We start from the raw sequence: 24,223 nt of genomic DNA on the forward strand, positions 1-24,223 counted from the left end.
CACGGTAATTAAAAATGTGTAGTTAGCAACATGAGCTTGGATTCATAATATAGGATTACAAATCTGTTATTTAAAATCTATGTGATCTTGGACAAATCACTTACTTTCACCATCCTTTAATTTCTTCATTTGTAAAATGGGAATGATAGTTTATTCATCAAGAATCTTATGTTTTCCTATGGCTAACTGGGCTTATGCTGAAAAGCTTACACTGGGATGTGAATGGAACTAATTTCAGGCACAGCTTTATAAGAATAAACTAATGTCAAGTGGACCTATATTTTCTTTTATTTCTGCTTCTTGATTCTGCTTTCACATTCCTACCCCAATCCATACATGCATACTCTCATTTGTGTCATTCTGGGATAGACTTTCTTCTTCATGGGTTTGAATAGTCAAAGCAATTCCTTACATCTTCCCAGATTCTAATCCAATGGACAAGAAGACTTGCCCTTATCCCTGAAGTCTCAATAAAGTTCTCTTAACATTTCATGTTGCTGATTCTGTCCTGTGCCATTCCAATTACTGTAGCTGGAGAATTACAGGCAGTCGTTGGCTGGTGCTGAGTCACGTGCCGCTTCTCAAGCCAGAGAGAGAGGCAGCACTGCTAAGGCCACGAGGACTCTGGCTCAGGGAGAGGTGTGCCTCCCACAGTGACAACACAAATATCACATAATTGTCTAGCAGATTGAGTTGCAGTTAAAATATGCAAAAGCCCTTCATCTGTTCCCTCCTTGTTCTCTAGCAGATTATATACAGATTCCTCAAGATCTGCAATAATGCAGATTTCAAGTCCTTTTTTCATTATTTCGCCAGATTCCATATTTTCTCCAAACCGTCCTGATGAGTGCTCGACTACTCCCATTCTTATCTGTGTTGTGTTGCTTATTGAACTCCACTCGCCTGACCATCTTTCACCATTTCTGCCTGTGGATTTTTTGTCCTTTGTAAACTGCCTCAAATAGCTCACTTCCTATGAATTTTTCCTGAACTTCTTCAGACCCTTTGTAAAACCCCAGAAAAGATGTGGTTGCTGATTTTGAAAGGTGATTCCACATTCTTCATTTCTAGCTCCAAATTCAGATACGCTTTAAAAAGACACACACACACACACATTTACCTGGAACTCCCAGTGAACATCACGTTCTACTTACCATATTCTGCCTTATAGTAATCCTCTCTATACAGTCTACATCATATACTCTGAAGGCTCAATTTCATTAAATTAAAGCAAATTTCAATCAAATTACAGTAATTTTTTGAAGATTTGTTTATTTATTTATTTATTTGACAAGCAGAGTGATATACAGAGAGAGAGGGAGAGAGAAAGAAATCTTCCATCTGCTGGTTCACTACCCAAATAGCCCCAACAGCCAGGGCTGGTTCAGGCTGAAGCCAGGAGCCAGAAATTCCATCTGGATCTTCCACTTGGCTAGCAGGAACTCAAGTACTTGGACAATATTCTGCTGATTCCAGCAGAGAGCTCTATCGGAACCCTAACCAATATGGGATTCCCATCATCCCAGGTGGTAGATTACCCCACTGCACCACAATGCAGCCCCATCAAGTTATATTATTTATAAAATTTCACATTCTTTTGTTTTACTCATGAAAAATTTTAACTTTAATAAGGAATTTTAGAACTTGAACCCTAGTGTATCTTATTTAGTATTGACTTGGTAAGCTAAATACATATTCAAGGCACTGAGGGCAAGTCATAGAACAAACTGATAAAGTTTCTATTCTTGTGAGCCTTATATTCCACTGGTGCATGGAATATAGACAGTTAGTCAAGAAGTAAATACAAAATAAAATGTTAGGAAATGGCAAATCTAGTTCTCAGCTTCCAGAAAGTTTGTTTGTATGTTTGTTTTTAAAATCTTAGTGTTAGATTAGTGTTCATAAGGAAACTCTTGGGGGCAGCCTTCAAATAAAGAGAGATAAAGAGATAAAGAGTATAAGAAGGGTCTGACATTGTGGTATAGTGGGTAAAGCCACCACCTATTGTGCCAGCATTCCATATGAGCACCAGTTCGAATCCTGGCTGTTCCACTTCTGATCCAGCTCCCTGGTACTGTGCCTGGGAAAGTAGTGGAGGATGACCCAAGTAGTTGGGCTCCTGCACCCACGTGGGAGACCCAGAAGAAGCTCCTGGCTCCTACTTTCAGTCCAGCCAACCTCTAGCTATTGTAGCCATTTGGGGAATGAACTAGAGCATGGAAGATCTCTGTTCCTCCCTCTCTATATATAACTTTACCTTTAAAATAAGTAAATAAATAATCTTTAAAAATATGGAGTTATACTAGAGAATGTCTTTTCAGATTCTTTAACTTTCCTTACTTTTTTTTTTAAAAGATTTATTTATTTATTTGAAAGTCAGAGTTACACAGATAGAAGGAGAGGCAGAGAGAGAGAGATCTTCCATCTACTGGTTCACTCTCCAATTGGTCACAAGGGCTGGAGCTGCGCCGATCTGAAGCCAGGAGCCAGGAGTTTTTTCCAGGTCTCCCATGTGGGTGCAGGAGACCAAGACTTGGGCCATCTTCTACTGCTTTCCCCAGGCCATAGCAGAGAGCTGAATCGAAGTGGAGCAGCTGGGATTCAAACCGGTGACCATATGGGATGCTGGCACTGCAGGCTCTGGCTTTACCCGCTACACCACACCACTGGCTCCAGCTTTCCTTACTCTTTATTCTCCCTCTGAGCTCACATTAGCCACCATTTTATGTGATGAGTTGTTGAGTTCCTCTGTTTTTGCTCTATAAATCAAGAGGCTTCCCTATAAACTGTTTCAAACAGTGGTGTGTGTTATTGTATAATAGCAATGTTTATTGAAAATCAAAGCTCATTTCATTTCATTAGGTGGTTGGCAACACTGAATATGATTCTTTAGATAGTATTCTTATTACTAGCTTAATATAATCTCAAGTATAGATATTCCTAACTTTCTTAACTCAGACTTAGCAAGTGCTATGGTTTTGTTTTGTTTTGTTTTTTAACATTCAACTAGTAGCTGAGTTTGAGATAATGTTTGTGGGTATGGGAAAGCTTAAAATTTTTAGTTCAATAGTAGAAGATTGGTAACATGTTTGAAACAGTTAAATCATTTAGTAAGTCTGATAAGTGTTCCTTTAAAACAGGGCAAAAAAAATCACAAGGTTACTAATCATTGACATTACCAATTTTAATATGAGTAAGTATATATACATCATTAAACTGTCCAAGCTGAAGAAATGCCTGCAGAGAGTGTTGGGCTCATTCTGTGCTGTGTTCTCCACGTGGCCTCTCTGTACCAAGCATTTTGCAAAGTCCTTACAGCTGCAGTGCCAGCCCTACCTCCTACCACCATTTCCGTAGTTTATCTCTTCTTTACCTTTTTGAAACAGCAATCTAATATGAGTTTCCTCATCCTACTCCTGTCAGCCACCAAATTTCTGTTTCCCTAACCTGTCTATCTTAGGACAAGGCAACCCCAGTTGTTTTCAAGGCTAACCACTAGCCCCTCTTTCCCCTAATCTTTGGTATTTTCTTCATTCTTTTGCAAAACTCTGTCCATAGCTATTAACTTTCTTCCCTCCATTTCACACCTGCTCATTTCTTCCTTGACCACAGATAATATTTGAACCTTGTTTCTCCTGTGTTCTCCTCTCCAATCTGTCTTCCACAATTGGACTTATTTCTGAAAAGAGTATCCTTGACTCCCGTGTTCACAACTCCTCTAATCATTCCTTGGGATCTAAATTCCCAGCTTCTCAACTGTACTGAAATTGTTCCTGAAGTCAGCAGTCAACCATCTCACAGCCTTTTCTCAGTCCTCATATTCCCCCTAAGGAACTTGATTCTTTTTCTTATCACTGTTGGCTCCTGAGGCTTACAACATAGCGATCCAGTTGCTTTCCTGACATATACTCTTTATTCTTTTATGGCAAAAATAAACCATGAAAAACCCACATAAATATATAATGTTAAGTAACGACAATTCTGTTTATTTTCAATTGTCAGAAAGTTTTGTTTGTTTCCTTTTAGCAGTCTTTGTTACAAGACTGGTACTGCAAAGGGGATTATTAGGTGACAGATTTCAAATAAAGGTGGGAAAAGAATCATAATTTACCATTTCCTTCACAGAGCTACACAAGAAAATGCCTTTTCAGAATCTTAAAGTTTTTGTTCTTTGAAAATAAGTGGAAAAAAGCTAAGTGCTAAGCAACATGTGTGACACACTATGCTTACTTTTGCAGAAAGTACCTGGATAAGCTAGAAACAGTGAAGTTGGTTGTTTACAAGTGGTGTGGAGAATGGGTGGAAATGATGAGGCAGTTTATCTTTTGATGTAGCTTTCACTTTTAGAGCTATAATCCTATATATGTAGAAAAGTAAGTGGAAATAGAAACAAATAAAACCAGTTTTGTTCCAAAACCAGTTTTGTTTATTCCACTGATGTATAATAGAAGATTAATTTAAACTTTAATAATGGTGTTTTTACTATATAATTCTTCTGGGAGTATGGAATCAAGAACAAATCTTAGGAGCAGACATTTGGCATACAGGTAAGGTGCTCCCTGGGAAGCCTCCCTCTGTGAGTCCCAGCTCCACTGCCCATGTCAGCTTCCTGCTGACGCAGACCCTGGGAGGCAGTGGTGATGATCTGTGTTACCCATGTGGGAAACTCAGACTCAGTTCCTAGCTTCTGGCTTCAGTCTGGCCCAGCCTCTGCTGTTGTTGGCATTTTGGGAGGGTATCAGCAGGTTGGAGGTCTCTCACTCGCTCGCTCACTTTTGCTCTCATTCTCGCTCTTGCCATCTCCCTTCCTCTCCCTCCTCTCTTAATTAAGTAACAGAATTTTTAAAACATTTTTTAAAAGAAAACAAATCATGAACTGTTTTTGGTAGGTTTTTTTTTTTTGTAGTACTATATTAGTATGTAGACATACCAATAATGAGATTTAGTAAATGAATACATTGATGTGTTGATATTATAGGAAGCTAGGTTAGGCCTCTGCCGGTGATGCTGGCATCCCATATGTGCACCAGTTCAAGAGCTGGCTGCTCCACTTCTGATCCAGCTCCCTGCTAATGCGCCTGGGAAAGGAACAGAGAATGGCCCAAGTGGAAGAGGTTTTGGGCTTCCAGTTTCAGCCGGGCCCAGCCCTGACTGTTGCCTCCATTTAGGGAGTGGACCACCAGATGGGAAAACTCTGTCTCACCACCCTCTGCTCCCACCCTTCTATAACTCTGCCTTTCAAATAAATAAAAAATAATTATTTAATTAAAAAAAAAAAAAAGAAATAGGGGCCAGCACTATGGCATAGTAGGTTAAGCATCCACCTGTGGTGCCAGCATCCCATCCCATGCGGGTGCCAGTTCAAGTCCTGGCAATCTAGCAGCCTGCTGATGGCCTGGGCGCCTGGGCACCATACTTGCCTGGGAGACCCAGAAGAAGCTCCTGGCTGCTGACTTCCTATCAGCTTCGCTCTGGGCATTGTGGCCATTTGGATAGTGAACCTGCAGGTGAAAGACCTCTCTCTCTCTTTCTCCTATTCTGTCTGTGATCCTAAAAAAAAAAAAAAAAAAAAAGAAAAGAAAAGAAATTTTGTATGAAAAACTGCTTATATTCTTCAAAAATGTCCATGTTATAAAATACTAAGGCTGAAGAGACTACAGAAACGTCTGAACTAAATGCAATATATGCTTCTAGATTGACTCCTAGAACAAAGGAAAAAATAATACTATAAAGGGCTTTATTAGAGCACTTGAAAAAATTGAAATGTGGGTGATTTGTTAAATATTGTATAATATGAAGTTTTCTGAATTTTTTTTTACTGTGCTAGAGTTAATTAAGATATTATCCTGGTTCTTATTAAATAGAAATTGAAACATTAAGGAGTAAAGGACTGAAATTTATGAAAGCTATTCTCAAATGATTTAGGCAGTTTCATCTCAAGTGTCAAGTAATAAAAAGAAAAACAAAAATAGTTGCCTATATAAAGAAAGAGGAAAATAAAACCTGGCAAAATGTTAAAAATTGGTTAATTCAAATAAACAGTACTTTCTATATTGTTCTCTAGTTTATCTGTACATTTAAAATTATTTCAAAGTAAAAAATATTTAAATGTTTTTAAAATTTATTCAAATTGATATGAACTATCATTTTTCTTTTACTTTTCCCTTTTTTAATTTTATGAAATATTTTAAACATACAGAGAAATTCAGATACTTAACCCAACTAAATTGTATATATTTTAGATTTATGTAAATCTAAAGCTTATAAATGTAGTTGAAATTCCCTTAATTCTCTTCAGTTTCATTTCTTTCCTTCCCCAAGAGTTCTTACTAACTTTAAGTGACCATCTTTCCTCCTTGTGAATATTTTTAATCTTTTACTACAGTAAAAAATTTTAAATCTTTTACTATAGTATGTGTATGTACCTATTAAAAATAATAGTATTGTTACTATCTCACTTTATATAAGCTGTATTTTTTCACTTAGCATTGTTCTTTTGAAGTTTTATCAATGTTTTTATATTATAATACTTACTTATTCATGTTAAATTATATGTAGTATTCATTGAATGCATATGCTAGTTTTTCTCTTGTTCATATTCTTTGAGGTTCTTTATTTCCTTTTTAAACATTTTAACAGAAAGCATCCTGTGCTTTCTCTTGTGCACATGAACATGAGTTTCTCCATTGTATATTTTGAAATGAAATAGCTAGGTCTGGGTTGCCATCATTGTGATCATAATGGCAGGTAATGTTATTAACTATTTTAAGTGCTTTACATAAATTCACTCAGTTGTCATAACATTAGGAAGACACTATTATTATCCACATTTTACAAGTTAAGGAACTGAGCTACAAAGTGGTTACTTACCCAAAATCCTGCCGCTAGGATATGTCAGGGCCCAGATTCAACTGACATACGTTCTTCGCAACCACACTGTACAGAAACTTTTTTGTGGAGTATGCACACCACCAGCTGTTTCAGATGTTGCCATTTTGTTTTTCAAAGTCGTTTTACTAATTTATAATCTCAAGAGCTAACAGGAGTGTTTTTTAAAGCTGTTAATTTTTTAAATTAAGAAGTAACACATCCATTAAATTTTGTTTAGAATGTTTACAGATCCCCGAAATCTGAAAGTCTGAAAACCACTTCCTTACATGACACTGTTTAGAGGAACATGGTTACAGAATCACAGGGCCGGGATCACCACTTCCTGACTTGACACTGTTTAAAAGAACGTGCTTTTATAGGATTACAAGGCTGGGACCTTGGCCTTGAAAAGGCACTGCTATAGGGAACGTTCTTGAATTCATCAGGATCCAAATGTCCCTTAGGAAGCATCCAGGCTGAAATTCTCAGGAACCTTTCATGGCTCTTGTCTCTTCCTCACCTCTGCCCCATCCTCACCGAAAATTTCTTACCCTGTGCTTACACCACGTTCAGCCAAATGACGAATCTTGTTCACACTCCCAATGTGTGATCTCTTGTCTATCCTTTTCTAGTCCCACAGCTCACTTCAGGATTTTAACACATCTTTCTTGGCAGTAATAGAAAAAGCATAAGCTGGCCTTTTCCTTTCGAGTCTCCCAGAACTGATCCATCTATTCATTGCTACTCAATTGGTCTTCTTAATATGTTTGATTATTGCTGTGTTCACAAACTTTTAGTAGTGTCTTAATGTGTACCAAATTAAGTTAAATAAAAAACTACCTTTGTTCTCCATAATCTTGCCACTTGATCCCCTATTATTAGTCTGTCTGCCACTTTATCTCCTCTTACTCTCCAATGTTCTACCAATAAAACTCACTTCACATTTCTACCAAGTTTTCAGGTTGTGCTGATGTTGTAGGTCCAGTCAGGGTCCCACACTCTAGATGGCTACTCCAATAAGACCTCCATGGGGTCTAAAAATGAACAAAATCTAATTGACATTGGAAATAAGTCCCTTTTTTTTTTTTTTTTTTTTTTGACAGGCAAGGTGGACAGTGAGAGAGAGAGACAGAGAGAAAGGTCTTCCTTTTGCCGTTGGTTCACCCTCCAATGGCCGCCGCGACAGGCACACCGCGCTGATCCGATGGCAGGAGCCAGGTGCTTCTCCTGGTCTCCCATGGGGTGCAGGGCCCAAGCACTTGGCCCATCCTCCACTGCACTCCTGGGCCACAGCAGAGAGCTGGCCTGGAAGAGGGGCAACCGGGACAGAATCCGGCGCCCCGACCGGGACTAGAACCCGGTGTGCCGGCGCCGCAAGGCGGAGGATTAGCCTGTTGAGCCACGGTGCCGGCTTAAATCCCTTTTCTTAAAATCTAGATTAACTGACTTTCTAAAGGCCCTAGGCACTAAAGCATTTAATCCACAAGAGACAGTTATTTTTTTATTTTGAAAAAACTGTTAAACTTACAGAAAGCTTGCATGAGTAATAACCATGAACTCATGTATTTTTGATTTGATTCATTAGTGGTTTGTTCTTTGTAACGTTTGCACATTGCTCTGTGCATGTGTGTATGTTATGAGGACTCTCCAAAAAGTTCTAGAAAAAGTATTATTAAAAAACTATACATGGGGGCCAGTGCTGTGGTGTAGTGGGTAAAGCCACTGCCTGCAGTGCCGGCATCCCATTTGGGCACCTGTTCGAGTCCCGGCCACTCCACTTCTTTTCCAGCTCTCTGCTATGGCCTGGGAAGCAATAGAATATGGCCCAAGTGCTTGGGCCAATGCACCCATGTGGGAGACCCAGAAGAAGCTCCTACTCTTGGCTTCGGATCTGTCCAGCTCCAGCCATTGCAGCCATCTGGGGAGTGAACCAGCAGATGGAAGATCTCTGTCTCTCTCTTTACCTCTGCCTCTGCCTCTCTGTAACTCTGTCTTCCAAATAAATAAATCTTTTAAAAAAAAATTAGATGAGGAAAGATGAGGCCACATGCTCGGCCACATTATCAGGAGTGTGATTTCACAGAATCTTGCTATCTCTGACGGACATGGGTTTCATCACTCACTTGATTAGGAGGCCAAATGATCTTACAAAAAAAAAAAAAAAGGTTTATTTATTTGAAATACAGAGTGACAGATCTTCCATGCACTGGTTCACTCCCCAAACGCTGCAGCAGCCAGTATTCCAGAACTGCGTCCAAGTCTCCCACATGGGTGGCAGTGGCTCGAGTACTTGGGCCATCTTTTGCTGCTTACCCAGGGAGCAGCTGGGACTTAAACTGGCACCCATATGGGATGCAGGCATTAAAGGCAGCAGCTAAACCTGCTGCACCACAATGCTGGCCCCTCAGACAGTCTTGCACAAGTCATTTCTGAGCCTCAAATTTCCTTATTTGTAAGATAATGAGCACTAATAAATAAATTTGTTGTAAGATATTAAATAATATATATCAAGCACCACAGAGTTGTGATTACAATCAGTAGACTATAAAAAGCCATTGTAATCCATTAACTGTACTTTGGAAATTTATATTTACTAAATAAAAGTTTTAAAAAAATCAGTAGGCTATAATCATTTTGCAGATTATCAAAACAGTTATTGATGTAGATAAATGGTTCATTCAGTTTGTTAGCATGTTGAGTATATGGTACTAAGACAGTCTTAAAGACAGGGAGTGCTCTATCTTACCATAGTAAAGAAGTAAATTTGTAATAAACCTTTTAGAAATAAATGGGGAATATAAAACATGTTTAGGTATATGCATGATATATATTTAACAGAGTTGAGTATATCATCACTGCATATAAATCCATTAATTAGGAATCACAGTTTTATGTGTGCCGAAAGATTTATGAATGCATGTGTTATTTGCTGTCAGAATGTGCTTGGTCAGCCTGTTTTTAGCTTTTATGCTTGTAACAAGAAATGAAAACATTGGCTTTCCACAGTCAACCAAATATTTGTTTTGCTGCTACTTACTCGTTACTGTAGACTAAATAATTTTTTTTTTTTGCCTTCAGCAGCGTAAATATGGTTTTAGTCCAGACTAGGGACACTTCAGCTTTAACGTTATGTCTGTGTGTATAATGCTACTTGTGTGCTCGTATCATAAAATTGTAAGTATTTTATCTTCTGTTGTATGGTGAAGGAGCTCTTTGTACTCAGGTATACCAAAATGGTTCCAGAAGAAAAAGATAGCGGTATCTGCTAAAATGAAAGGAGGAAAAAGCATGCTGGCTTAGATCGCATAAATATAACTCTTCTAAAGAAAAAAGCACACATTGAAACTCTTAAATGTTTAAAGCAGAGCATTTTGTATGCTTTCCAATAAAAACTGGTGATAGCTATGGTACAAGGTTTTATCTGCATGATTGGATTCCTAGGTCAAAAAGGAAAAAAGATGGAGACAAGAGGAAACATGGAGTTAATGAATAAAACAACTGTTACCCCGGATCATGGCCATATCTTTGTGTTACTGATGAAAAATAACAAATATTCATAAAATATATTTGTTATTTTTACAAAAAAGTTGAAGATAGGGAGTGAAGAATTTTATAGGTAACACTTGAGCAGTGGCAAACAAGCTAATTTTCATTGTAATGTGCAATAAAGTTCATATCCCCAGTCCTGCTTCCATCTGACCTCTTAGAACGAGCTAGTGTAACCATCTCTCCACTCGCTGGTGTATGTCCCTCCGCTGTGAGTTTCTCATAAGTGTAGTCTATCTTGATCATACCTTATTTGTCCAACAAATACTTATTCAACGTGTACCATGTGCCAGGCACTCTTTTGGGTAATTTAGATACATTAGGGAACAAAATAAAAACTTCTGCCCCCGTGAATCTTACATCCGACCTGTATTTGCAGTCCTGGCACATTGTTAGTTGCCCATGTGGTCATGAGGTGTTTGAGAATCACATCTTTACAGAACAGCATCCAAAGCAGGAAGCAAAAGGACTTTCTCTTCTGGGTCTTCTTTTTTATGAAAAGTCTTCCTCAAAATCTCCTTTCAGACTGTCTTTGGTGTTATCATTGTCCAAAAATGGGCCTGCTGAGAATGAACATGTGGCCTGGACCAATTACTGGGGAAGATTGGGTGAAATCTCTTAAGTGTAAGCAACCAGAAGATTGACAATGCCTTTCAGTCAATCTCATGGATTTGTATATCATCTGTATGCTAATAATTCCCAAAGTTTAGTAGGCACCTTAAATTTAACATGTCCTAAATTGAACTTATTGATCGTATTTTCCAGATCTCTCCATGAATTTCACCCAATCTCAGTTAATTTTAGAGTCTTCCATAACTCCTCTTTCTCCTATACTTTCATTCAATTGATCAGTAAATCCAAGATATGTGAGAATTCAGATAGTCCAACCACTTCTGTTAGCACCTGGTCAGAGCTTCGATCATCAATTGTTTTCTAACTGATCTCTTTGTTTGTGGTGGTGACTTCTGGAAGTCAACATGGTAGCCAGAATGAGTTTTTTAAGATCTAAGCCAGCTCTTTTCTTCTTCTTCTTCTTCTTTTTTTTTTTTTAGCCCCATTAGCAAATTTCATTAAAGCTACTATATTGGGTCTATTAGACTTTACGTAATATGTGCTTTCATCAATTCTGTTAAAGAAAGTAATGACACTGTTTTTTCGTTTGCCCTTGGTATTAGTAATGAAACTGTCTCAAGTTGCACTGTTTTTGTTTTTTGATTTATTTGAAAGACAGAATGACACAAAGGGAAAGATCTCCTATCCACGGATGCATTCCCCAGTCACAACAGGTCTGGGCCAGGCCGAAACCATGAACCAGGAGCTTTCACTTGGTCTCCTACATGAATGGCTGGGGCCCAAGCACTTGGGCCCTCTTCTACTGCCTTTCCAGGCACAGAACTGACACTCCAACATGGGCCACCTGTGTCACAAGCAGTGGGACCCTGTTGTACCACAATGCTCACCCCTCAAGTTTTACTTCTTTCCTAAAATTAGACACGGCATTTCTTTTCCATCTCCTTTTTAAATGGACATAATTGGTTGATAGGCATAGTAAATAGGCCTGTCAGCTGACTTGGTCTAGCCATATTTGTCTTCACTATTCTCCTTATGCTTCATCTGCCTCCTACAAAAAGACCTGTCTTATACCAGCTAGAACTCAGTTCACTTACTAGTACACTTGCCTGTTTGACTGTCATCTCCTTATAGACATGTTTTCATCTGAGTGAGTGCATCCTTGTATACTTTAGCTATCTATTTGGCTTTCTTTGATCCTTTGTTTTTGAAAAACTAAAAACATTTCTTGTATTAGCAACCTATGATAGTTCATTCTAACCATGTTCCCATGCATCATCTTACTGCTACTTCCTAAAAAGGAAACATTCCCTCTGGCCAGCAACTGTTCCACCTTGTTTCTCATCAGTAGGGTTGGCACCAGTTCAAGTTCTGTCAACACTGTTCCATCAGATAAAGCTGTTGGTAACATAAGGTTGAAGGCGCTGTTGTACATGCACACAATTTAAGCACCAATGAGCAACTCACAGCGTTCTTGCTACTCCTGTGTTAGCCCGCATGTCTGTGCTCCTGCCTGAAGTCTAGTCTCATTTAGCAGTACCTTAGTGCTGGTGGTGACACTTGCCCATGTGTCGCAGATAGCTGATAATGGTTGAGTTGTTTGGATAAGAATGCATGTTTTCTGGTTTTCATTGACAAAATGGTTAGAGAGTAAGCTCTGTACATGATCTTTATATAAACATCATTTTTTGGCAAGTTTGAAGCCTAATAAGAATACAAGCAGTATGTCTGCAATCTGTTATCATCTGTACTGTTTCACCAGTTACTAACAGAATTGAATCAGCTTTACTTTTAGAAAATGTTAAGCAGCATGCGGAGTTTCAGCTCACCTAGAGTAACAGTCATCTTCTAAAAAGCAAGACGTGTCAGACAAGTATTCCCTTTGGGCTTCCCCTCTTTGTAGAAAGAAATCTGGCATTACACACAATTTTCTTTCATTATTCAGAAAAGGATTTTGGATAGTCTTATAAAACATATCACTTTGTCCCAAGGGATACCCCTCCTTCTGAACACCATCAGGCAACCACACTGAAATCACCTTTGTGTTACATGATCAGTTTAGAGGTGTCAAATCATAAATGATTCAGGCAAGATCTGCAGCCTTTGAATTTTCTGATTTATTTATTTTTAAAGATTTTTTATTTGTTTATTTGAAAGGCAGAATTACACAGAGGTACGGGAATGAGAGAGAGAGAGAATGAGAGAGAACCTTCTGCTGGTTAACTCTCCAGCAGCAGCCATGGCTGAGCCAGGCTGAAGCCAGCACTAGGAGCTTTATCTGAGTCTCCTGCATGGACACAGGGACACAAGCACTGGGCCAGTCTTCCACTGCTTTCCCAGGAGCATTCGCAGGGAGCTGGGATGCCAGCATCGCAGGTGGCAGTTTAACCCTCTGTGCCACAATGCTAGCCCTTGAATTCTCTGATTTATTATGGTCCTTGCTAGCCCTGCTAAGTAAACAGAGATACACAGAGTTTGCAGGCAGTTACACCATCTTGTGTACTTACTTCAGCTTTATCCTGCTACTCTGGACACTGTGAGTCTTTAAGAAACATTTTATTGTGTGTTTAAAGCTTAAACTAGAGGCGGGCCTAGTCTCTAGGTTAGAGGTTATAGCAGCGTCTTCAGATTATAGCCGGTAATGCACTGGTGAGGCCATGAAATCAATCAGCATACCTCAGTCTGCATTTTTAAATTAACAGAATGTTGAACACCAAGAAAAAATCAGAATATATCACATGTATTAGCAATAAATATGGCTTTATGAAATTACCATTTTGTAAGTTAAAAATATAATGTCAGTAATTTTATATGGTTCAACCTTATAAATTTTGTATATATTAGATATAGTCATATACCAAATAATGTTAGAGTTCAGTTGGAAAATATATGTCCCATTAGGAGTTAAAACACACACACACACACACACACACACACACACAGCAAGTTAGGATAAATGTCCAAGAGCACTGTGCTAGACCCAGAAGAAGTCCACAGACAATCCCTCTGTTCTAAGAGAACTAGTCTCTGCGAGATGTAGCAAGACTAATTCATGGGAAGCAAACATTTTATAATTGTTAAATAATATTAGTAATTAAAGTCAATTAATAGGCAAGATTCCAAATGCTAAATTTGGTGTGCAGATGAATTTACAAGACTTGAAGACATTCAGAGTAGTGAGAATTAATATCAAGGAAAGCTTCCTCATGAAGAAACAAGTGACTAGAGGGGAGGGGGCAGAATATTCATGTTTTATTTCTGAAGCACAAGTTTAAAATAGTCTATGGAATCGTGATTCCATAGAAGAAATAACCTATAGAAGGCATAAATCATGTAAAGTAGGTAATTTTGATGAACTGGGATCAGAAAACAGTTTAACTTTAAATCTAATGATTTTGATGTGGTCAAGGGTGTCATATTTGAGAAGATTTTTTTGTTTTGTTCTTTTTAAAAAAAAAAAAAAGATTTATTTATTTATTTGAAAGACTTACACAGAGAGAAGGATAGGCAGAGAGCGAGAGTCTTCCATCTGCTCATCCGCCCCCCAGTTGACCATAACGGCTGGAGCTGAGCTGATCAGGAGCCAGGAGCTTCTTCTGGGTCTCCCACGTAGGTGCAGAGGACCAAGGACTTGGGCCATCTTCTACTGCTTTCCCAGGCCATAGCAGAGGGCTGGATGGGAAATGGAACAGCCAGGACTCAAACTGGTGCCCATATGGGATGCTGGCACTGCATTTGGCGGCTTTACCCACTACACCACAGCAGCCCGTTTTGTTCTGTTGTGTTGTATTTGTTTGTTTTTAAAACAGAGAGTCAGAGAGAGATCACCCATCCACTAGTTCACGCTAAAAATTATTGCAACAGCGGGCAATTGGGAGCTCAATCCAGGTCTCCCATGTGGGTGTCAGGGATACAACTGGAGCCGTCACCTACTGCCTACCATCTGCTGCACACGTGGAGGAAACTGAAAACAGGAGGGGAGCCCGGGCTTAAACCCAGACACTCCCACATGGGACACCAAACAGCATCGTAACCAGTACACCAAACACCTGTCCCTTCGAAGACTTTTAAAATCTTTCTTTGCAGTGCCAGCATCCCATATGGGTGCCGTTTCGAGTCCCAGCTGCTCCTCTTCCCATCCAACTCTCTGCTTATAGCCTGGGAAAGCATTAAAACATGGCCAAGTGCTTGTATCCCTGTACCAGCGTGGGAGACCCAGAAGAACTTCCTGGCTTTGGATCGGCCCAGCTCCAGCTGTTGCAGCCATTTGGGGAGTAAACCACTGGGTGGAAGACCTTTATCACTCTTCTCTCTCTCTTAAAAAAATCTTAAAATAAAAAATCATACTTTAGACCTTCTGGCACCTTACAAGACAGCTTTAGTTTTACCTCCATTTTTAAAATATTCAACAGTAAGATTTTATTGCAAATGCATCTCTTTTTGTCTCTAAGTTTATTTCTTAAATAAACTTTTAATTTCAGAATAGTTCTAAATTTAAAACAAAATTTGTGAAATAGTACAGTGTTCCCAAATACCTCACATTTACCCTCCCCTATTATGAATACATTTTATATCCATATGATGTATTTGTCACAATAAACCACACCCTGCTTCCCCTATTAACATCCAATATTAGTAGAATGTATTTGTCATAATTAGTAAACCATGCCCAGCATCCTCAAATTTTTTTTTCAACCAAACTCCCTGTATCCCCCTGGACCCCTCCAAGCCTCTAGCAATCACCATTCTGTGTCAGATTGCGTTTTTGTTGAGTTTTGTTTTGTTTACTCCCACATTTGAGGAGGACATGCAGTATTTATCCTTCTGTGTGTTTGGCTTGTTTCACTCACCATGATGTCCTCCAGTTTCATCAGTTTTGCTACAAATGACAGGATTTCAATTTCTATTATAAGAACTTTGAGAACTATAAAAATTATTACCTTAGGGATAGTATTATTTTATTAAACAAAAGTATAATTCTCAAGACTTCTTGAAAGTAAATGTTAACTCCAAGACCTCAGGAATAATTATTTTGAGAAATTTTTATTGTCTAGCTACCTAAAAGTTTTTTTAGATGAAAACATCAGGTGTTAATAAGGACTTGGTGTTTGCATATTTTTCCGAGTGAATTTAATTAGATTTAGATTGCAAAATCCTGGGATATCCTCAAAACAAATCTGTTCTTTGTATATTTCTCTTGCAAACTCCACCCCCCTCACTGCAGGTTCCTAGTCTAAGCCTGTGTCCTACCAGGGCCATTTTAGCCGCAGTTTTTCTGTGGGGCTATTTTAACAACCTGCTAACAGGCTGCCAACAGATCTCTGTTGCTAATCTCAGATCCAGCCAGTATGTTCTGTGTGTGGCTTTTCTTAAACACAAACATGATCATGTGTCAATCCCCTTCATAAAGTTCTTTAATGGCGTCTCATTTCCTACAGGATAAAGTCCTTCTCATGGCATACAGGGCCTTACAGGGTCTATACTTTGCCTGCCACACTAATCTGATCTCTCACTATGGATCCTGTGCTCATACTGGCTAAATATTTCTACAAATAAAGCAATTCTACACCCTGCCTTTTGCTGTCATGACTGTCTCTTTCTGGGGATGTCTTCTGTAGCTAATGAATATTGACTGCATTCAAGTTACTGCTTCAGATCGTTTCTCTAAGATGCCTTTCCCAAGCCCTCCTTCATTACTAAACTAGTGGTTCCCAAGCTATCTACTACAATACAGTATTTCACTGTGGCTTGCATTACGTTTCTATTGAACAGTGCTAGTCTATGACAGATCACAATTATACTGAACCTATCATATGAATTGTTACTAATAGGGATATATGGTATCTGGTACTCATCTATAGGTGGATATTTCAAAAAGCATGTGGAAAACTGCAATTCAAAGATGTTTATTTTGATACAAAAAATGTTGAAGTCTATGCACAGTTTTTTTATAATATGCCTTTTCCATGAACTTTTCAAGGATCCCTTATATTTTTAATGTATTTACGACTTATGTAGGTACTGCATTATTTTGGCATATGTTATAGACATTGTTTACTATATATAACATGCAAAAATAATTGTTTAGAAGATAGAGTAAAATTTAAATGACATTCTAACATTTTCTTCCCACTTCTCAGTGGATCATTTTGTGTACTAAATATCCCTCACATACATTTTTGATGCTATTGGTTCAGGTGAGTAGTTAGCTGAAGAAATGAGATACAGACTTACAAATGCATGGAGATAGGAGAAAGAATGGCACCTTTTCATGCAAATGATGTGTTTGGAATATAAAAAGGAAGGGTATGGAATCTTTCATCCTGTCATTTTTACCCTCTCTCTCTCTCTCACTGTAATAATTTAAGGCTTAGTTACAGAGCATCTATGCAGTCTTGGAATGCCTAAGATAGAATATTAAATAAAAGTTTTATTATATTCTGTAAGTCTGTAGTTTTATTACTACTATTTGGCAGTGTGCACTAGACACTATTTTACTATGTCTTTAGAAGCAACCTTACCATTTGCTCCTTTCAAATAATCCCAATCAAGAATTAAGTGCATTAATTTCTTTTTTTCCATCTTCTGAATTATTTCTTCTTAGTTGAACTTCTTAGTTGCAATATTATTTGAGACCTCAAGAGATTGGCTTGTGTCTACCGTAAAAAACAGCATCAAAAATAAGTCCTTTGTGCTTTTCCTTTCTACAAAGCTGATGGAAAGGTCCCTCATACTTTACTCCATACTTTGCTAAGTTGCCTTACAGGGCATATATAGAAGAATAATTGTGTTTATTCTCACCCATTTGTGGCTGAAGAGAAAATGGTTGTAGCATTCGCTCTCCTATTGCCAAAGGCTTTGCTAGGCTGTGGTATATGTCTTATGAAGACATTGGGCAGACTTGGGAATGAATCCAATAAACTCAGTTTCTCAAAAATATTTCTCAAGGTTGGCTTGCTTATTTTTCTGTTATTCACAGTGTGATTACACTGGGAAATTTAATAGAGTATTACACTAATTAATTCACTACATATCTTTATGGCAACAGTAATTAACCATGTGTCTTCATCTTACAAAACCAAGACAAAGCATGTGTGAAGCAAACTCTAGCCTTCATCCCAATGAGTGACAGAGCTGGGAATAGAATGTGAAGTTGCTACCTCAAAATATTGAACCCAGTCCACTTAACGTGTTGGCTTTGTTTAGGGTGTAAGCTAGAAGTTTTTCAAAAATTAATCAGTGAGAATGTGTCTGTAATTATGTTCTAATCCAAAATAAGAGGGTGAGAAATTTTTCACTTCACTAAGAAAAAAGTGTTAGATTGCTTTACTGATGACAAACCTAATAATCCTTCCACATTAATGGACTAATTAATATCATTTCAACAACAATAGTTTTTAAATAATTGTGTTTTCTGTTCTCCAGTAAATGTATTTTTGTAATATAGTGTTCAGAGACTTTAACTGAGGTTGACAAGTCATCTTGCTTAGCATTATATTTATATGACTTCTTGATGTCGGTACTTTATCAGAAGTACTCAGAGCCTAAAATGGCACTTGATGATGGCAGCTGTTCAAGGTTTGGGATAGGAAAGTCAGTTTTTTAGCCTCCTCTGCTTGTCCCTACCACCTCCTCACCCTTTCTCTTTCAGTTACTTTCTCTAGGAATATATTTGCCACTGAAGAATCACTTTCTTTTTTAAAAAATGCTTTAAATTCATTCAAATAATGTTTGTGAAACACAGGGTAGCTTAGGCACTGGACATAAATGGTAAATAAGACAAAAAAAATCCTGCCCTCAGGAAACTCACTTTTTTGTGCCTAACTCTGGTGCTCTTCTCAATGAGAGCTCTCGTACACTAACCCATCACATACTTTCCGCAGTTGTCAACATTTACCAAAAGGATAGGTTTCCAAGTGTGATGTCCTGGCCGCTGTCGTGACAACTACTTCCCTGTTATATGTAAGTGAGTTATTGCACCCAAAGCACTTGGAATGCTGTCGGACACATGGGAAGCACTATATATGTAAGTGTTAGGTATAGGTGGAAGACAGGAGTAGCAAGGACTTTTCCATCATATCAGTATGCCAGCAAATACTGTTTATTCTTTAAACAAATTCAAAATTATAGGTAAGCCCCTGAGAAGCAGTGCTATTTTTGAACATTAATTTATAGAAAATATAAAGTAAATTTTGATAATTTTCTGCATAAAATAATTTTCTACATTTTTCCCAATTATGAGTTTTATTAGTACTTTGAAAATAAAATTTAATACACAGAAATACTTTTATTCAAACGAGTATGTCAATAAAATAAAAAAGTACTACTCCCTGCTTCTTCAAATGAGATTTAATCATTTGAGGGGAGTCATGACTATGAAGTAGCTTATAGACATAATACTGTGCCTAGTGTTCACTGCCAAATCAGAATGCTTCATATTTATATAACATGAACACTTTACGAAGTCCTGTCACATGGTTCATTACATTTTGTTCTGTAACAGTCCTCAGAAGCAGTTATACAAGTATTAGAGTTTCCATTTTGAAAATGAAAAAACCAAAGCATTAGTACTCACCCTAACTTAAACAGTAGTTTTGAGGAGGAGTTAGAACTTCTATCCAATATTCTTTCCACTGTAAAACTGCCAAACATTGTTTCCTTAAAAAATAAAACGAAACAAACCACAAGCAACCTGACCTGTTAGCTGGATGCCAGAATCAGCAGACTGAGTGGTAGCCTGCTATTCACAGCATTACCACTAAAATCGAGCAGAGTGACCCCCTCCAAGTCACCCTCCAGCTCCAGGTTCCAGGAAGCTTGTTCGGACACTCATGTTCAGATAAAGTATAGTTTCCTGACCCTTCTCCTTCCTCCACTCCATCTCAAAATTTCTCCTGTTAGCGATAACATGAAAGTGGGGATGGGGGTAAAATGGTAAAATCTGCGCTACGATCTGTTTCGCTTTAGTAGAGAACATGGGCTAAGCAGGTAAAAAATTCTGAGACGGTGAAACAGAGCCAGAAACAACTGGACATGGTGTTTTCAAATACTTGCACATACTTTCACATTTAAATTAGAATATTCTGATAGAGATGGAAAAATTATTTTCCAGGACATTTTCCAAAGCTCTTTCCTAAAATTATTAGGGGAAAATCCCAATAAGATTTGGGAATCAGTCTCCTCCTCCCTGCCCTCCCCTCTCTGCAACCACGAGCATGCAGAAACCTTTGCTCTCGCATTCATTGAGCTCCTGAGGATGCTTTGTTCATCGATAAGACAAGTGTGGACATCACAAAACTTAGAACTTTACTCCCATTTTATTGAATTACTCAAGCTAATACTAGATAGAAAATAACTCTTGAAAATTCTTAGGGAGTGGGCATTGTGGCACAGCAGCTAAGATGCTGCTTGGGACGCCCATATTGCATTTGAGAGCCTTGGCTTCCAATCCAGCCTCGTGGTTGTGCACACTCTCGGAGTACCAGGTGATGGATCAGGCAGTTGGGTCCCTGCCAGGTTCCTGGCTTTGGTCTGACCCAGCCCAGGCTTGGGGAGTGAACCAGTAGATGGAATTATCTACCTCCCTCTCTCTCCCTCTCCTTCTTCTCCCTCTCCCTGTCTCTTCCTCCCTCCCTACCTTCTCCTCTCCTTCCCCCCATCCCCACCCCACCTTTCAAATAAATAAAAATAAACTTTAAAAAAAAATTCCTGGAGGGGATGACATCGTAGCATAGTGGATATTTCTGCTGCCTGCGGTGCCAGCATCCCATTTGGCTGTCGGTTCCATTCCCAGTTGCTTCACTTCCAGTCCAGCTCCCTACTAATGATCTGGAAAAAGCAAAGGAAGATGGCTCAAGTATTAGAGGCCCTATAACCCACGTGAGAGACCCAGTTGAAGCTTCTGATTCCTGGCTTTGGCCTGGCCCAGCACCAAGCCTTGTGGGCCTCTAGGGGATGAACCAGCAGATAGAAGCTTGAGCTCTCTCTCTCTAACTCTGCCTTTCAAAAAAAAATAAATCTTTTTTAAAAATTCTTAGAGATTGGTTCAAACAATATAGTTATTCTAAGGGAGTTCAACTCACTTTAGTTTTTTTTTTTAAGATTTATTTATTTATTTGTTTGTCAGAGTTACACAAAGAGAGGAGAGGGAGAGGGAGAGGGAGAGGGAGGGAGGGAGGGAGAGAGAGAGAGAGAGAGGTCTTCCATCCGATGGTTCACTCCCTAACTGCAACAGCCAGAGCTGCACCGATCTGAAGCCAGGAGCCAGGAGCTTCTTCCGGGTCTCCCACGTGGGTGCAGGGGCCCAAGGATTTGGGCCATCTTCTACTGCTTTTCCAGGCCATAGCAGAGAGCTGGACAGGAAGTAGAGCAGCCGGTCTCGAACCATCACCCATACAGGATGCTGGCGCTTCAGGCCAGGAGGTTGACCTGCTGCGCCACAGCTGGGCCCCTCCCTTTAGTTTTTTTTTTTTTTTTAACTTTTATTTAATGAATATAAATTTCCAAAGTACAGCTTATGTATTACAGTGGCTTTCCTCCCCATAACTTCCCTCCCACCCACAATCCTCCCCTTTCCCGCTCTCTCTCCCCTTCCATTCATATCAAGATTCATTTTCAATTCTCTTTATATACAGAAGATCAATTTAGTATACATTAAGTAAAGATTTCAATAGTTTGCACCCCCATAGAAACACAAAGTGAAAAATACTGTTTGAGTACTCGTTATAGCATTAAATCACAATGTACAGCACACTAAGGACAAAGATCCTGCATGAGGAATAAGTGCACAGTGACTCCTGTTGTCGACTTTACAAATTGACACTCCTGTTTATGGCTCCCTTTAGTTTTAAAAAAGCTCACAGACACTTGTGAATTGTTCCTTTGTAATATAAATGAGGAAGACGGAAGACGTAATTTGTGGCTGCATATTGCTTACCTAAAGTTTACTTAGTCTGGTACTCAGTGATTTTGTATTTTTTTTTTTAAGGTTGATTGATTTGAAAGGCAGAGTTACAGGGAGGCAAAGGCAGAGCTAGAGAGACAGAGCAAGAGAGAGGTCTTCCATCTGCTGGTTCACTCCCCAAGTGGCCGCAATAGCTGGAGCTGGGCTAATCTGAAGCCAGGAGCCAGGAACGCTTCTTCCAGATCTTGCACGCGGGTGCAGTGGCCCAAGGACGTGGGGCGTCTTCTACTGCTTTCCCAGACCTTAGCAGAGAGCTGGATCGGAAGTGGAGCAGCTGGGACTCCCAGCGCCCATATGGGATGCCGGCACTGCAGGCGGCGGCTTTGCCAGCACACATGGTGCCGGCCCCTCAGTGACTTTCAGGATCAGATGTTGATCCACTTTTCCCTATTCCATATCTTCTTATAGACATTCTTCATTCTCAAAGAACAGTGTTCCTTATCCTCATGTGCACCCTGCACTGTGTTCCTTTCTATCATCATTGTGCTGTCTCTATTTATTAGGGCTAAATCTTAGTTCTCCTTCAAGGCCCAGTTGTGCTGCCATTCCCTCCGCCCCATTTTCCCTCTTCCTCCTCTGCATGATTTCCTAAATACTTTATCAGGACCTCTCTAAGTCCTTTGTACCACCTCACAGTGTAGTGTGCGTCTTATCTCTTGCCCAGTGTGAAAGCTCCTAACGTTAGGAACTGCACTTGCCTCCCTCACTCCCATCCAGAGTAGCACCACCACCACTCCCTGTGTGACAGAACAGAGAAAGTGCTGGGTGTGAAGTCTGCCAGCCCTCTTTCAAATCCTTGCTCTATCACTTATTAGCCATATAACCTGGGGTAACCTGGGAGTGAACCTGTTAGAGAATTCAGCGAGAAACCTGCACAGTGTGCTTAGTATTGTATCTCACATATGCTAGCTCCTAAAACACGTGGACAGTGCTGGTAACAGTGGACACACCACATTTTAGAAACCACCTTATTGTTCAGCTTTATAATCACCTGAAAGATATAAAGAATATTCTGCCGTGTCACACATGCAGGCATGTGTTTTTTGTTTATTTTGTTTTGTTTTTTGACAGGCAGAGTGGACAGTGAGAGAGAGAGACAGAGAGAAAGGTCTTCCTTTGCCGTTGGTTCACCCTCCAATGGCCGCCATGGCTGGCGCGCTGCGGCCAGCGCACCGCGCTGATCCGAAGGCAGGAGCCAGGTACTTCTCCTGGTCTCCCATGGGGTGCAGGGCCCAAGCACTTGGGCCATCCTCCACTGCCTTCCCTGGCCACAGTAGAGAGCTGGCCTGGAAGAGGGGCAACCGGGACAGAATCCGGCGCCCCTACCGGGACTAGAACCCGGTGTGCCAGCGCCGCTAGGTGGAGGATTAGCCTAGTGAGCCGTGGCGCTGGCCAAGCAGGCATGTTAAGTACTGTTTTGAACAGATTTGTAATCTCTTGTATGTACTGGGAAAAAAGTAACTCAGAAGTTCATTACCAAACAATAGAAACTTCCCTGAAGTCATGTTAAAAACACATATTCTATTGTGTTCCATTTACTGGGGTAATCATAGCTGTAGGCAGTTTTAGGTAGCACTTCTCTCTTTAGTCCTCTTCCCTATCTGTTTCGTGAAGTGTTTTCACCTTGAAGAATTCTGTATTTTTTTTTTATTGATACAACACACAGTACATGATTTGTAGTTTCCACATCCAAAAAATGGAGCATCATAGGGATCTTATCAAAATGGCCTTCAAACTATAAGAATTGTGGATTAATTCATCTGGAGAAGCACAATTTTGTTCTGCTCAGAGACCTGGGGCGCATCAGTCATAACTTGTGTGCTGAACCGGAAGTCTTTGCGAGGAAGAGTGGTGAAGCCGAACAGGGGCAACAGACAACAGCCGTAGGTAGAACCCTGGAGCTCCTGGAAGAAAAGCCATTCCTGCCCCCAGTAGTTCTCAGTCATCATTTATGTAGTGCAGTTCCTTGTGATCACTAACAAAGAACAGTGGAGAAACATCGGAGAAAAAGATACTTATCAGAGTCTGTCTGACAAGTTTGAGTTTAAACTCACTTAATTTTTAAAGAAGTACTTAGTAAAAAATAAGACCAGGTAAGCCTGATTTAAATCAGTATAATATTTGTTCAGAATTTGTCTTCGCTGATCTAAATCCTCTTTAACACTTACTATATTAGGTAAGATCACTTAAATTCATTTGAATTGATTTTACATTCCTATTCTGCGGTAGCCTAAATTATATGCTATTATGACTGTAAGTTAATACCAACACAAT

The 24,223-nt window shown here is 39.4% G+C and overlaps 1 protein-coding gene across 2 annotated transcripts in view; it reads left to right on the forward strand.

The window, feature by feature from the left end:
- The window catches only part of CWC27 (CWC27 spliceosome associated cyclophilin), a 228,624-nt gene that overhangs the window by 156,190 nt on the left and 48,211 nt on the right, over window positions 1-24,223 (forward strand). The window contains exon 12 of one of the 2 annotated variants that reach the window (XM_051853710.3): window positions 4,503-4,547. The exons of the other annotated variant lie outside the window; for it this stretch is intronic. Coding sequence (XP_051709670.1) covers window positions 4,503-4,547 — 45 coding nt within the window. The remainder of the gene's footprint in view (window positions 1-4,502; window positions 4,548-24,223) is intronic. 2 annotated transcript variants of the gene reach the window in all.

This window comes from Oryctolagus cuniculus, chromosome 14, assembly GCF_051225735.1.
Source record: "Oryctolagus cuniculus isolate XC-2025 breed Fujian yellow rabbit chromosome 14, ASM5122573v1, whole genome shotgun sequence".
NCBI classification, from domain to species: domain Eukaryota; kingdom Metazoa; phylum Chordata; class Mammalia; order Lagomorpha; family Leporidae; genus Oryctolagus; species Oryctolagus cuniculus.